General features: G+C 35.1%; 1 protein-coding gene and 1 long non-coding RNA gene across 3 annotated transcripts in view; one reads left to right on the forward strand and one right to left on the reverse strand.

Moving 5' to 3' along the window:
• Positions 1–135: 135 nt before the first annotated feature.
• LOC144365622 (uncharacterized) lies at positions 136–6,890 on the forward strand. Its single transcript, XR_013424291.1, has 2 exons — positions 136–1,444; positions 3,152–6,890. It is a non-coding gene; the product is annotated as an uncharacterized LOC144365622 (long non-coding RNA).
• Bard1 (BRCA1 associated RING domain 1) overlaps positions 3,555–15,623 on the reverse strand; it is a 72,703-nt gene continuing 60,634 nt past the window's right edge. For both annotated transcript variants that reach the window (XM_021730732.3, XM_040267760.2), the window contains 2 exons: positions 7,194–7,291; positions 3,555–6,231 (listed from right to left, as the gene is read on the reverse strand). In XM_021730732.3, coding sequence (XP_021586407.2) covers positions 5,899–6,231; positions 7,194–7,291 — 431 coding nt within the window. In that variant the 3' untranslated portion in view covers positions 3,555–5,898. The remainder of the gene's footprint in view (positions 6,232–7,193; positions 7,292–15,623) is intronic.

Below are 15,623 nucleotides of genomic sequence, written 5' to 3' on the forward strand. Positions count from 1 at the left end.
TGTGTCTGAGCAGGTTTTTTAAAAAGTTCTAGTTTTTTTCCTCATAATCAAAGTACAGTGTTTTTAATGTTTATTGAAATTGAGATGAATTTACAGCAAATATGGAATACCATCTCCACTTCTTACTGTCCCAGGCCTAAGTTCATGCAAGTGGACATTGGATCACAGACTCACTTGATTGCAAATGCTTTTAAAGACCCAATATGGGGCTGGAGATATAGCTTTCCTTGCATGCATGAGGCCCTGGGGTCAAGTCATAACACCACCACCAAAACAAAACCCAATATCCTCTTGGAGGTGGTGTGGCAAAGGGAAGAGAAACCTGTATTTAACACAGGCCCTGGCATTAGTGAGCAGCCCAACCTTGGGCAAGTCACTGGGGGTTTTTAGGCCTAGATTCTCATCTTAACACAGAAGCCCCTCAGGGGCAGATTGATTTGCAGGTCACTACCAAAGAAGATGATTTCTTTTCTTCTTTCTGATTAGTTTCTAATCTATAAGGGCTATGGTGTTCTGAAGCTTCCAGGTAGTCTCATCAACTCATGGCAATCAATTAAGGCTCATTTTCTAATTTTTATATTTTAAACATAATTATAGGTCTTAAAATGTGTAGCACATACACTGCATTCTGCACAAATGACAGATGCTGACTTTGGTTAACATTTAAAATTTATTATATAGACGTTCTATACAGATTTACTATAAAGGAAATAATCCAAATATTCAATATCAAGGACTTGGTTAAATAAATTAAGATACATTCTTTTGATAACTTACTATTCAATTATTTGAAAATTATGTTTAATTACATGATAAAATACAGAAAATAAAAATGTAGCCGGACATGGTGGAACATGCCTGTCATCTTAGTGGCTTAGGAGGCTGAAGCAGGAGGATCATGAATTCAAGGCCAGCCTCAGCAAAAGCAAGGTGCTAAATAACTCAGTGAGACCCTGACTCAAAATACAAAACAGGGCTGGGCAGTGGCTCAGTGGTCAAGTGCCTCTGAGTTCAATTCCCAGTACTACCCCCCATCCCCCAAAATAAAAGTTTTTTAATCTCTTAGTTATAAAAGCTATATGATTAGTCCTCCATATTCATGAATTCTATACCCACAGATTCAACCATGGATGTAAAATATACAGAATAAAAGAACCCATCTGTACTGAACATGCAGACTTTTCCCTATCATTATGCCTAAACAAGACAGTGTGACAACCATTGCCATTGTACTGGGTATTGAATTAATCTAGAGATGGGTACAGTATATGGGAGAGTATGCACAAGATAAATGCAAATACTATGCTTTTCTTTTTTCCAGTATTGGAGATGTAAGGCACTTAGTTATGTTGCCAGCCTTTTTGAGACAGGACCTACTAATTTGCTGAGACTAGCCTCACACTTGCAATCCTCTTGCCTCAGCCTCTAGTCACCAGGATTACAGGTACGTGCCACCACATCTGTTCTTTTGTTTTTGGAAATAGGGCCTTGCCCAGGTTGGTCTCAAATTCATGAGCTCAAGTGACTCTCCACCGGACTATGGACTATGCCATTTTCTGTAAGATACTTGGACATCTATACATTTTTGTTTTCAAGGGGATCTTAAAACAAATCCCCAAAGATACTGAGAGCTGACTGTATAAATACTTTTTTAAAAAGACAAGAATGTTAATTGTTGTTATTCCTGAGTTGTGGGTTAACGCAATATTTAATTAAATAAATAAATGGAATGGAGAGAGTAAGCAGTGGTTGGGACTGTGGCATGGAGTATCTGTGCCCTGTCAATGGTGTTCAGTATTTTTAAATACTATGAAGGCCACACAAAACTATCAGTTTATGATCCCTGGACATGGGTTGGCCACATTATTTTAGGCAGTAGGCAAATGGGGAGTGGTTTTTGACAAACTAGTATTGAGTGAAAATGCAAGTCTCACAAATTATAAACCAGAAGTAGGAAAATAAATAAATCAACCTGCTTTATTTATTGTTAGAGGGAAGTATAAAGTCAAGTCACCCCAAGGGCAACCATCATAATAAGGGCTCAAGCTGAGGTGGCAGAAAGGTTTTGTAACTATGCTGACAAAAGTTATCACAGGGCTTCCTAAGGTACATTACTCAAGTACGGAGGCCTAAGCCATCTTGGTGTCCACAGTAAATATTTTCAGGGCATAAAAGCAACAGAATTTGAGTTGAATGGGCAGAGGAGGCTACAGATGGCTACAATAGCACAGATGGATGAAAAAACATCAGAGATAGAAGCCAACCAGACATCATGAGCTGCTTCTAGCGACATTTATGAACTGTCCTGGTCTCAGAGTCCTGAAGGGTGATCCTGCAAGTGCCTTGGATGTGCTCAGCATAGAGGACAGTGCATCTTCCACTTTATAACTTTAGACCCAAGTTAGATAAGCCTGCGCAGGAAACCCCCACCTCAGAAGCTGGACGTTAGTAGTTAATCATTGAAGCCAAGTCAAAGTCAGAATAACCCAGGGCTTTTTTTCCCACCTCACCAGCATCATCATTTAGAAATTCTCAGGTACCAAAAAGTACACCTCATACCTTAGGAAGTAAATAATGGTCAATTCCTAATTCATAAGGGAGCACGCAGCTTAATTAGCCAAACATACTAGACAGACTTAGCTCTCAACTGAGCAACTGCTCTATCTTCACTCAAAAGGTAGTCTGATCACATATCTTTGAAAGAGGTTGAAATAGACTCATACATTAAGTTTATAATTTGTATTTCACCCTAACTTCAAAAAACTAGTGGCTCTTAGTTATTAAATAAGCATTATTTCTTGTCATTTTAGTTTTTTCTGGTTAGGAAACAGAATAGACATTTGTGACTATAATGAGTTCCAGGATCCTTTAAAACATAAATTATCTCTTTTTCTACCCCGACCCACTCGCCTACTCCTGAGTCTTATTCCCACAGGAAATAACAGGCTTCCCAAAACATAACCTTCATCTATGCAGAGGTCACGTAACTATTTAATTCACAAAACAGGCTCAGAAGAAGTTGAGACAGATGAAATAAATGGCAAGATATGTCTATAAAAATTCAAGTATCTAGCTCAGGTCCATCACTACACCTTCATATTATTTTTGTCATAACTCTAATATGCTTCCTATCTGGTTTCCATTATTTTAGCAAGTCAGAAGAAAAGAATTACCAATTAGATATGATAAAGCATTTGTAGAGACAGATGAATAATTACAAAGCAGCGGTGGTCAGGGGAAGAGGAAAAGCAGCACAAGTCGGCAGAATGCACGTGCAGGAAGCCTTGGCAGACAAGGTGAGAGGTCAAATGACTCCAACGGAACCAGGAAGAAACGGCTGTGTGACTGGTGCTCTTGAAGATTCCAAACCATCAGTTACACTCTACTCAGAATAATTTATTTAACATAATGAAGGATCTAATATACTTCACTTAAAAAGTAAAATTACTTAAAAAGTATTAACGTTCAAGAAGCTAAAAGATTTCCTCACAAGTCACGTTGAGTCTCAGTCTTCTCTAATAGTGCAGAATAAATCACTTTACAGAAGACATACACACATGGAAACACAAATAACTTTAATGATTTTTGGTAAATAAAAAGGAAGCTTAGATATGATTGAAAAATGAAAATAATTACAAGTATATCTATACAATAACTCCAGGTTTCAAGAGCTTAACATAAACCAACTGCTGTCAAGATAAATATTTAAAGAAACCAAAAATATTACTTATTAGAGGAGGAGAAAGAAAGCAGAGAGGGAGAATAAATCTAGAAAATGAATGAAGGAATGTGAGCAGGAAACTCCAAAGTGTTTTCACAAAAAAGGAATTCAGATGCGAGGAACAGATACAAACCTGTCTGGGAATGTGACCTAGGATCATAAGCAACAGAAAGTGACTTAAAATAAGTTATAAATCCAAAATGACAACCGAATCCCAGAGTATAAATTATTTAGGCCAGACATTATCCAATTCGTCAGATTCATTTGGTGCAATGATGTTCATCATTCTCCATCAGAATGAAATGTGGAACAAACACATTAATGGCCGTAGAAAGAGAGAGAGCTTCAGAGCTAATTCACCCTGTAATGTCAGGGTCAGAAAAATATTATTTTTGTTCACCTAACACATATGTTGACATGAAAAAAGTAATATGTCAAAATAGGAACTGACATAAAACATATCTTCAAATTATCAGCAGAATCTCCAAGTTTCAAATAAGTGGTCTCAAATCTTGATTAGCCTCATAGATTCTCAGTATTTAAAAATTAGGAATATTATATTCCACTGTTATCAAACTGTTCTCTTTGGCTTGTGAGACCAAAGTGGCAGTCTCATAGCATCTCCTTCTCCAAGCCTGTAATATTTTAAGTACATTCAATTTCTAAGAAAGATTTCATAAAGAATCCTGTTTTTTCTCCTTTTTCTTTTGAGACAGGGTCTCACTAAATTACCCAGGCTAGGCTGGCACTTGAGATCCTACTGCCTCAGCATCCTCAATAGCTGGGATTATAGGTGTATGTCCCCATAACAGGCAAAAATTCTGCTTCATAAAAAATGTTTTAAAATCATGTATTCTATTCAGACTATATAAAGCAAGCTCCCCAGGTTGGCCCTAACCCTGACCACTATGCAAAACAGACTGTTTTGGTATCGGGAGCAATCCCTTCTCATGCTTACCTACACATTTAATGCTATGCCCTTTCGTATTACTTGGGGGGAAAAATCCATTCTAAATCAAATAATCTCCAACTTTTACCCTACATGCCAACCTAAAATTTTTATTTAGACTGGGCTGGGGGTGTATCTCAGTGTTAAAGCACTTGCCTAGCATGTTCAAGGCCCTGGGTTCAATTCTCAGCCCCGCAAAACAAAAATAAAAACAACAAAACACAAAAAATTATTTTAGCAATACCTAGCAAGGTCTTCCAGGAAAAAAAAAAATACTTCTAATCTAAGGTAATGACATCTGATTGACAATTTTGTGGATTGGTGGCACCTTCTAAGGAATGCTGACACTAAAATATGTCAGAGAAAATACTCTATATACACATAGACAATAGATAACAGATAGCAGATAAACAGTTATAAAGTGATAGTTAACAATATGTACAACAGGTTTAACATTGATTTTCACTACCCAAAAAACAATGCTGCCATGGTTCAAAGCATGATTTCCTGATGAATATACAAGATTTAAAAAGGGATAAAAATTAAGAAACAGATATTCAAGAAAATTATAAGAAACTAAATACACACAATATAAAATGAAGACAATTGCAGATCGAAGGATTTAACACCTATGATGGCATATTTAGACCAGGTACTCTCTTTTAAATGCAGAAAAAAAAATCATTTGACAATATTCTGCTTAATAAAGGATGGAAAGTAATTTTTGGTGATGTCAGGTGTGGACTTTTTACATCAAAGAATATTAAAAAATTGAGAGTATGATGATATCATTTACAGATTTAACCAACAGTTATCATAGTCTCATTAATCTTTGACAGCTGATAGAGTAGAAGCACATGATGAATCAAAAACAGGCATCTTAAAAAGAAAAAAAAAAAGTGTTTTTCAATGCTAGGGAATCAAATCCAGGGCCTTGTGCACACTAGGCAAATGCTCTACTACTGAGCTACTGAGCCACTGAGCTATAATCCTAGGTAAAGAAAGAAAAATTCTTTAAAAGTGGTCCCAGCATCTAAATGCTAAATACAGAGTATGAATTCCTAATCTGGAATCTTTTTTTTTTTTAAACTAAAAAAGTAGTAGTAGTAATAGTAGTAGTAATAATGTGAATGACTCTACCTATCTGTAAAAATGTGAATGATCAAAGATTGTGCTAGGTTCACACAACTGTGCAACTTCAATTTGAAATGTTCATCTGGTATGATATTCAGCTGTCAAGAGGAAGCAACTCAAAGGACATCACACAGTCTATAAACCAGCTTGAAGGAGCCATCCAGACTTTGCCCTGACGAACCCTTTCTGGGCGATAATTAGACAAATCCTCATAGATGATATACTGTGTGCAGAAGCGCTGATCAGAATCGGGCTTGGCATGGTACGCAACTGTATTGATGGTTTGAGTCACATCACTGTCTGGCTTAGGTTTTCTACTGAGGATCTGGCCCCCTGCTGCAGTGACAAGCTTTATAAGGTTGTCTTTTGGGTGATGTTTGAAGGTTCCCCCAAAATAGAAGTAACATCCATCAAATAGCTTTGGCAACTGAAATAACAAGGAAAATTTTGTTAAAAGCTGATTGAAATATTTAAAAACACTGCACAGGAATAAAGGATAAAAATAATAGTCAAGAGCAGCTAAGATACTACTTAATGAGGTGCTGGTACAAGCTGTATTTCAACTGAACTAATTGGATCAAGAAAAATACTTATGCAAATAACGGTTTCCTATTTATAATTTTTTCTCTAACCAATCAGTCACTACCATCTCAATTCCTTTTCACTCTCCTAAAAGCTTAAGTGTGTTTTGTATTTTTTTAAACAATGTTCATCAAACCTCTTTTATCAGCATACTTAGGCCTAGAATATCTGAGATATGCTTCAGGGACACTGGACTAAACTATAAAGACCATCCAATCCTGCCCACTCATATCAGATCCCTGCATAATTCCAACATCAGATCCTTAGGACAGCCATAGTATAACCTAAGAGTTCCAGAGATTATGAAATGATGAAATGATGACTAGGAACCTAATTAGTTACACGACATACTTCTGTGTGCTTTATAGAAAAATAGTTTCACAATTCCCTCCACTAAATTTTTTTTGTCATTTCTAATACATTTATATATATATATCAATATGATAATGGAATATTACCCATTAAAACTGCAATATGTAGCAATAAAGACATATGGTAACTAAATCCGAGCAGCAGCTGTAAGTCTTCTTTCAAGCTACTTCCTGTATCTGAGATTTACCTCAGATTCTGAAAGGTTTATGGGAATGTTCAAGATGCCAAAAATCCATTAACAGTATGAAATTATTACCTTCTGGATTTTACTGCACATCGTGATCATCTTTCAGAATCAAGTGCTTGAAATAAGCACAATTAAAATTTTAATCAGTCACCTGTACTTGCTGAAAGGGCAGAAGAAGTTTTTCTTGATGGTGATAATAATATGAAGTCATAATAAGAACAATGAAAGTAGTATGGAAAGAAAAATACCAGCTGTTCTCTGTTGAGCCTGCTTCTCTGTGGGCCTTCAGGAATTTCATACTTTTCTTCTTGTTCACATACTTTGTTTTGTAGAGAGACCTTCACCCCTGACAAAATATAAGAACAAATCAAAATAAATATTAAGTGAACACTATTTTTCTCTCATTGAAATTAGACGATTTACTAAAGTTTTTTTTTTTTTTCCCTTTTCATGGTTGTTCACAGTATTATTCTGAAATAGAAACTTCATTTAGGCCAAAATATAGCAAAAATGATATTCCATATAAAGAAAATATAAGAAATCCTTCCTTCAGGATTAAGCAATGAGTTAGTACTAAACAGTAATTTTAAACTCCTTTGTGAACAATCTAAACCAATACACAATTTCAAAAACAAGAAAAGATATAAACAGTTTTACTAATAGCAATTACCCAAATTAATGTGAATAAAAAAGTCCATCACACAGCTATTCAGAAGGCTGAGGCAAGAGGACTGCAAGTTTGAGGCCAGCCTGGGTAGCTTAGCAAGATCCTGCCTCAAAATAAATAAAAGGCTGGGAGTTCACTCAGTAGCAGAACATTTATTTATTAGCATGCATAAGGAAGGTCCTGGGTTCAATCTTTAGTACCACAAGGGGGGGTGGGGTGGGATGCAGAGGGCTGTGGCATCATTGAGTCCAGCACACAATAATCTGAACTAAGCACTTATCATCTGACTGCTCATTTTGGCTGTTAGACTGCAAAGAATTCAACATCAGGAAAAATGCTTAAGTCCACAGAACCTACATAGCTAGTCATATGACAGAGGTTCGACAGTACCTGTTAAAATAAAAAAAAAAAAATAAGCAGCGTTTATTGCCTGGGATTTGACATTGAAGTCACTAGTTTAGAGAATATTTGGTTGGGCTTCACAAGAAAAAGAACAGTCTTCTGATGGCTTGCATACGTGTGCTCAGATTCAGTTTATAAAGCAAGGGCAACCAGTGCCCAGCATGATGCTACCTAAAGTCATTCCTCTAATGGGCTCCTGGGAGGAGAAGTCCTAAGCAGGACCACCTGCTAACAGCCAGCACCAACTGTCTAGCTAAGTTTGGAGATAACAGGAGTCTTCGGGTGCCAAAGATCATCAGATGGGAGTACCCAAGCAGCTTAATCTAAAGACCACATCTTAGTGTATTGAAAGGCACCATCAATGATAAATATATATACATCAATGCCATGTATATATATTTACCATACTCCTAGGTTTGATGGCACAGAAAAAACTCAATTTAAGATTTGAAGTCAAATGACTTTGTTATCCCAATCATTTTCTTTGGAATATTATTTAAACTCTTTAACCTTAGTTTCCTTGCCTATGAAAAGAGAAAAAATGAAACTAACAATATCACCTACTTCATTCACAGAGCTTCTTGTGGATAAAAACGCAAGAAGTGTTCTAGAAACTAAATTGTGTAATAATTACCTTCATGATAAAAATAAATCCTTCAAATCATTTGTTATTTGTCTTTGACATTATTGTGATCAATAACCTCAATTTTATCATTGAGGAAATTCCATGAGGATTTGTAGGAACAAAATTAAAAAAAAAAAACAGCATCTATAAGACTTCAGAATTATAGTTCAAATTCTTAGCTATTTTTAAGTTTTTTTTATGTAAAAATGTTGTATCTTTTATCACTTGATATCTACTAGCTTAAAACTTAACCAGAAAAAACTAACAGCTACATAAATATCTACTTTCAATTGTGAATTATGCATATATGCTGGAAACAAATTGATTTAACATCATATTAGAAAACCTGAAAAATGTTGGTGATAAAATTCTGTCCAGGTAATCCCTACTCAATTCAAAAGTAGAGTAACTCCAATGTAGAAGAAGAATCTCTTAGCTTATAAATGGTATATATCTGTAAAAGGGCTCCTTTCTGAACTGAAGGGTGGCCCAGCAACAAAAGATAATCACTCAAAGCATCAGAACTGTCCCAGATTGCATTTGAGTATGATAAAAGGCCTCTTGCCCTATGTTACCTTAAGAGCAAATCTGATGCTAAATAAGACAAACTCAGTGCTTTGCAAAAGTCAACATCTCACTTTAGGCTGGGCTCGACTTTATGAGACAACTCTTTTTAAACTTTCTTCTCTATTATCCTAAACTCACAAAATAATGAAACTTCATAAATGTCTACATGAATCAATCTGTAGAACTTGCAGTAAGAGACAAAAATTGAAAAAACTTAATACGTTTTGAGGAAAAATGGGATATTTGAAACCTATTTATTATATTTATTCCAAAGTCTTCCTTGAACACTTGGATTTTGAAAATATTTAAAATTATGGAATTAAAAGACCTAGAAAATATCCTAATGGTCTTGCCTAACTTTCTTATTTTATTGATTTGAAAAGTCAAGTGCAGAAGCATAAAGTGATTTGTTAAGATCACTGGTAATATGGCCAAATTGAAGCTAACTACTTCCTAACAAAATAGCTTTTCACTGTAGTGCTCTTCCTGTACCTTAATTATTAAGTGCCTATTATGTACAAAAGAGTTAGTCTCTGCCCCTAAGAAGGGAAGTGTTACTCATTTTTTATATTCCTATTGTTTCCTGCCACTCTTTAATTCCATAATCTAACTGATCACTTCCATTAAAATCGAAAGGCTTTATTTTAACTGGATGCTTAAAGTGAAATTTTATTGCTTTATTTTCATTTATTGGTAAGCAATTAATCCATTATCAAATTTAGTTTTTCATTAAAATTTGTGCTAAAGATGTTAAGGATGCCACCAAGACAAGCTCAAGTCAAGGTACATAAAACAGCAAAGGAAAGAAAGACATCTGAGTGTAAAATCGTTTCTAAAAATAATGTAGGACCAATTTATCTTCAATATTTAAAATATTCTAGAAGTATTAGTGATTTGGATGTAGGTCTTTATTATTTATGGTATTAAACAACAACAACAAAAAATTCAATGTTGAAAGAAAAAGCAGAATATCAGTAAGAAAATATGGAAAGTCAAGTTTTTTTATTGTTACTTCTCTAGGCACAAACAGTAGAATGTGAACAAAATTTACTTGCTTATTTATTAAGTTTATTGTTCTTACACTTGTAAATCCTCTAAGACAAAACTTTCTTTTTTTAAAAATTTTTATTGTTGGTTGTTCAAAACATTACATAGTTCTTGACATATCATATTTCACACTTTGATCAAGTGGGTTATGAACTCCCATTTTTACCCCGTATACAGATTGCAGAATCACATTGATTACACATCCACTGATTTACATATTGCCACACTAGTGTCTGTTGTATTCTGCTGCCTTTCCTATCCACTACTATTCCCCCTCCCCTCCCCTCCCCTCCCATCTTCTCTCTACCCCATCTACTATAATTCATTTTTCCCCCTTGTTTTTTTTTCCCTTTCCCCTCACTTCCTCTTGTATATAATTTTGTATAACCATGAGGGTCTCCTTCCATTTCCATGCAATTTCCCTTCTCTCTCCCTTTCCCTCCCACCTCTCCTCCCTGTTTAATGTTAATCTTCTTCTCATGCTCTTCCTCCCTACTCTGTTCATAGTTACTCTCCTTATATCAAAGAAGCCATTTGGCATTTGTTTTATAGGGATTGGCTAGCTTCACTTAGCATAATCTGCTCTAATGCCATCCATTTCCCTGCAAATTCCATGATTTTGTCATTTTTTAATGCAGAGTAATACTCCATTGTGTATAAATGTCACATTTTTTCTATCCATTCATCTACTGAAGGGGATCTAAGTTGGTTCCACAGTTTAGCTATTGTGAATTGTGCTGCTATGAACATTGCTGTAGCAGTGTCCCTGTAGTACGCTCTTTTTAGGTCTTTAGGAAATAGATCGAGAAGGGGAATAGCTGGGTCAAATGGTGGTTCCATTCCCAGCTTTCCAAGAAATCTCCATATGCTTTCCAAATTGGCTGCACCAATTTGCAGTCCCACCAGCAATGTACAAGTGTACCCTTTTCCCCACATCCTCACCAGCACTTGTTGTTGTTTGACTTCATAATGGCTGCCAATCTTACTGGAGTGAGATAGTATCTTAGGGTGGTTTTGATTTGCATTCCTTTGACTGCTAGAGATGGTGAGCATTTTTTCATGTACTTGTTGATTGATTGTATGTCCTCCTCTGAGAAGTGTCTGTTCAGGTCCTTGGCCTATTTGTTGATTGGGTTATTTATTTTCTTATTGTCTAATTTTTTGAGTTCTTTGTATACTCTGGATATTAGGGCTCTATCTGAAGTGTGAGGAGTAAAGATTTGTTCCCCGGACATAGGCTCCCTATTTACCTCTCTTATTGTTTCTTTTGCTGAGAAAAAACTTTTTAGTTTGAGTAACTCCCATTTGTTGATTCTAGTTATTAACTCTTGTGCTATGGGTGTCCTATTAAGGAATTTGGAGCCCGACCCCACAGTATGTAGATCGTAGCCAACTTTTTCTTCTATCAGACGCTGTGTCTCTGATTTGATATCAAGCTCCTTGATCCATTTTGAGTTAACTTTTGTGCATGGCCAGAGAAAGGGATTCAGTTTCATTTTGTTGCATATGGATTTCCAGTTTTCCCAGCACCATTTGTTGAAAATGCTATCCTTCCTCCATAGCATGCTTTTTAGCCCCTTTATCAAATATAAGATAGTTGTAATTTTGTGGATTGGTTTCCCTGTCCTCTATTCTGTACCATTGGTCCATATGCCTGTTTTGGTACCAGTACCATGCTGTTTTTGTTTTTTACTATTACTCTGTAGTATAGTTTGAAGTCTGTTATCGCTATACTGCCTGATTCACACTTCCTGCTTAGCATTGTTTTTGCTATTCTGGGTCTTTTATTTTTCCATATGAATTTCATGATTGCTTTATCTATCTATTTCTACAAGAAATGCCGTTGGGATTTTGATTGGCATTGCATTAAACCTATAGAGAACTTTTGGTAATATCGCCATTTTGATGATGTTAGTTCTGCCTATCCATGAACAGGGTATATTTTTCCATCTTCTAAGATCTTCTTCTATTTCTCTCTTTAGGGTTCTGTAGTTTTCATTGTATAAGTCTTTCACCTCTTTTGCTAGGTTGATTCCCAAGTATTTTATTTTTTTTGAGGATATTGTGAATGGAGTGGTTGTCCTCATTTCCATTTCAGAGGATTTGTCGCTGATATACAGGAATGCCTTTGATTTATGCGTGTTGATTTTATATCCTGCCACTTTGCTGAATTCATTTATTAGCTCTAATAGTTTCTTTGTAGACCCTTTTGGGTCTGCTAGGTATAGAATCATGTCATCTGCAAATAGTGATAATTCAAGTTCTTCTTTTCCTATTTTTATGCCTTTAATTTCTTTCGTCTGTCTAATTGCTCTGGCCAGTGTTTCAAGAACTATGTTGAACAGAAGTGGTGAGAGAGGGCATCCCTGTCTTGTTCCAGATTTTAGAGGGAATACCTTCAATTTTTCTCCATTCAGAATGATGCTAGCCTGAGGCTTAGCATCGATAGCTTTTACAATATTGAGGTATGTTCCTGTTATCCCTAGGTTTTCTAGAGTTTTGAACATAAAGGGATGCTGTACTTTGTCGAATGCTTTTTCTGCATCTACGGAGACGATCATATGGTTCTTATCTTTAAGTCTATTGATGTGGTGAATAACATTAATTGATTTCCGTATATTGAACCAGCCTTGCATCCCAGGGATGAATCCTACTTGATCATGGTGCACAATTTTTTTGATATGTTTTTGTATCTGATTCGCCAGAATTTTATTGAGGATTTTTGCATCTAGGTTCATTAGAGATATTGGTGTCTGTAGTTTTCTTTCTTTTAAGTGTCTTTGTCTGGTTTAGGAATCAGGGTGATGTTGGCCTCGTAGAATGAATTTGGAAGTTCTCTCTCTTTTTCTATTTCCTGAAATAGCTTGAAAAGTATTGGTATTAGTTCTTCTTTAAAGGTTTTGTAAAACTCTGCTGTATACCCATCCAGTACTGGGCTTTTCTTAGTTGTAGTCTTTTGATGGCTTCTTCTATTTCCTCAATTGATATTGGTCTGTTTAGGTTGTCTATATCCTCCTGACTCAATCTGGGCAGATCATATGACTTAAGAAATTTATTGATGCCTTCACTATCTTCTATTTTATTAGAGTATAAGGATTCAAAGTAATTTCTAATTATCTTCTGTATTTCTGAAGTGTCTGTTGTGATACTGCCTTTTTCATCCCGTATGCTAGTAATTTGAGTTCTCTCTCTTCTTCTCTTCATTAGCATGGCTAAGAATCTGTCAATCTTATTTCTTTTTTCAAAGAACCAACTTTTAGTTTTGTCAATTTTTTCAATTGTTTCTTTTGTTTCAATTTCATTAATTTCAGCTCTGATTTTAATTATTTCTAGCCTTCTTCTTTTGCTGTTGTTTTGCTCTTCTTTTTCTAGGATTTTGAGATGAAGTGTGAGATCATTTATTTGTTGTTTTTTTCTTTTTTTAAGAAATGAACTCCAAGCAATGAATTTTCCTCTTAGAACTGCTTTCATTGTGTCCCATAGATTCCAATATGTTGTGTCTGTGTTTTCATTTATCTCTAAGAATTTTTTAATTTCCTCCTTGATGTCTTCTATAACCCATTGATCATTCAGTAACCTATTGTTCATTCTCCAAGTGATGCATGATTTTTCCTTCCTTCTTTTATCGTTGATTTCCAGTTTCATTCCATTATGATCAGATAAGATGCATGGTATTATCTCTACTCCTTTATAATGTAAGACAAAACTTTCTTCCCATAAATTCTCATTAGTGGAGAACCATCATGGCAGCAGCACTTTATATAAACTCTGAATCTGTTACATTAATACTCACGCTAGGAGCAGAATGCATTATTGTACTAGGAATGTGTAAACACTGTCTAATACTCAAACATTAATTGTCCACAAAACATAATAATCACAATCATAAGTTCACCCAAGTAATTTAAAAAGAATATATATTTTTTAAAAGTGTAGAAAATCTGCTTAAATCATATACTCATAACTTTCCGGTTAAATTAAAGGAAAAAAGGAAAAACAAAATTAAATCCCAATTTATTCCATTATACTTTCTTTTTAAAATGACTTCTCATTTAAAATGACCAAAGATACAATTATTTGTTCTAAGGAAAGACCCTGATAAAAATTATTACAATAACTGCTACTGAGTTGTAGGCATTTAGAACATTCCCCCAATCCAGCAAGATTGTTAAAGTAGATATTCATTATCTGCAGCAGTCATGGTTCTATAAAAATGCTGAGGACACTGAACTATTGCTCTTAAGAGTAAATACAGGGTTAGGCTCCTATAATTGGTCCCAACATTTTTGTTTACTGACCAAAACTTAATCATGTTTTATGTGCGTTTGCGATTTGTTGTTGTTGTTTAATATTGGGGATTGAACCCAGGGACACTTTACCACGGAGCTATATCCCAGGTCCTTGTATTTTTTGAGAGACGGCCTCACAAATTTGCTGAGGCTGACCTCAAACTTGAAAAAAAAAAAAAAAAACTCCAGAGGTTTAGTCTACTCAGTAGCTGGTATTACTCAGGACAATGTGTTTGTGTTTAAAAAAAAAAAAAAAAAAAGACTTAGTCATTCTATTTTTTTTTTTATCCATAAGTATTAACTCAAGCCAAGAGCTCTACAATTTGGACCGTAACAAAGTTTTTCTAACAAGTGTTTTCTCTGAAAGGTTGATTCTTGACTATAGGAACACTGGTCAGCATAGCAACACTATATTTAGGGGCCATTTTAAACAGTGAAATTATAAACAAAAATGAACAGAATTCTGAAAACCATGCACTGTTTAAAATTGTGAAAGGGATACTTCATTGTTTAGAGTAAGAGCTGAAGAAAGGTGGCAGAACATCTCTGACCTTAGCTGGGAACGTGCTCATTTGGCAACTCAAAAGTCTAAGCTACTCTGCCTATGCCTACAAAAGCAACGCACTGATTGTGGAATTACAAAATTTTAGAAGTATACAAATTCAAAAATAGAAAGAATTATTGAACAATGAGGATTTACTGTATATTATTTCTATTTCAGGGGAGAGAAATGAAGCAAAAGAAGTTAAGTGACTTAAACCATTAGCTAGTAAGTGGTAGAATGGGACTGGAACCCAAGTCCACTCAGTTTTCTAATGCTTGTGGCATTTAGAATTAAAATATAACTTTCTGGTACACAAATAAACCTTCTAAAAGACATGACTGTGAATATGTCCAAAGCTTTAAAGCTGCTTTAACTGACGATTCCAAAATATTGCTTAATATATAATATCAGAAGATTTAAAAACTTAATACAACATGTCTCAGAAAACAGAGCTCTGTCAAGAGATTGTTTTTCCTTAACTTGGAATGGTTAATATATATTCCAATATACCCAGGACATTCATAATTCCCTATCATG

The sequence above is a fragment of the Ictidomys tridecemlineatus genome, chromosome 7 (genome assembly GCF_052094955.1).
Source record: "Ictidomys tridecemlineatus isolate mIctTri1 chromosome 7, mIctTri1.hap1, whole genome shotgun sequence".
Lineage (NCBI taxonomy): Eukaryota > Metazoa > Chordata > Mammalia > Rodentia > Sciuridae > Ictidomys > Ictidomys tridecemlineatus.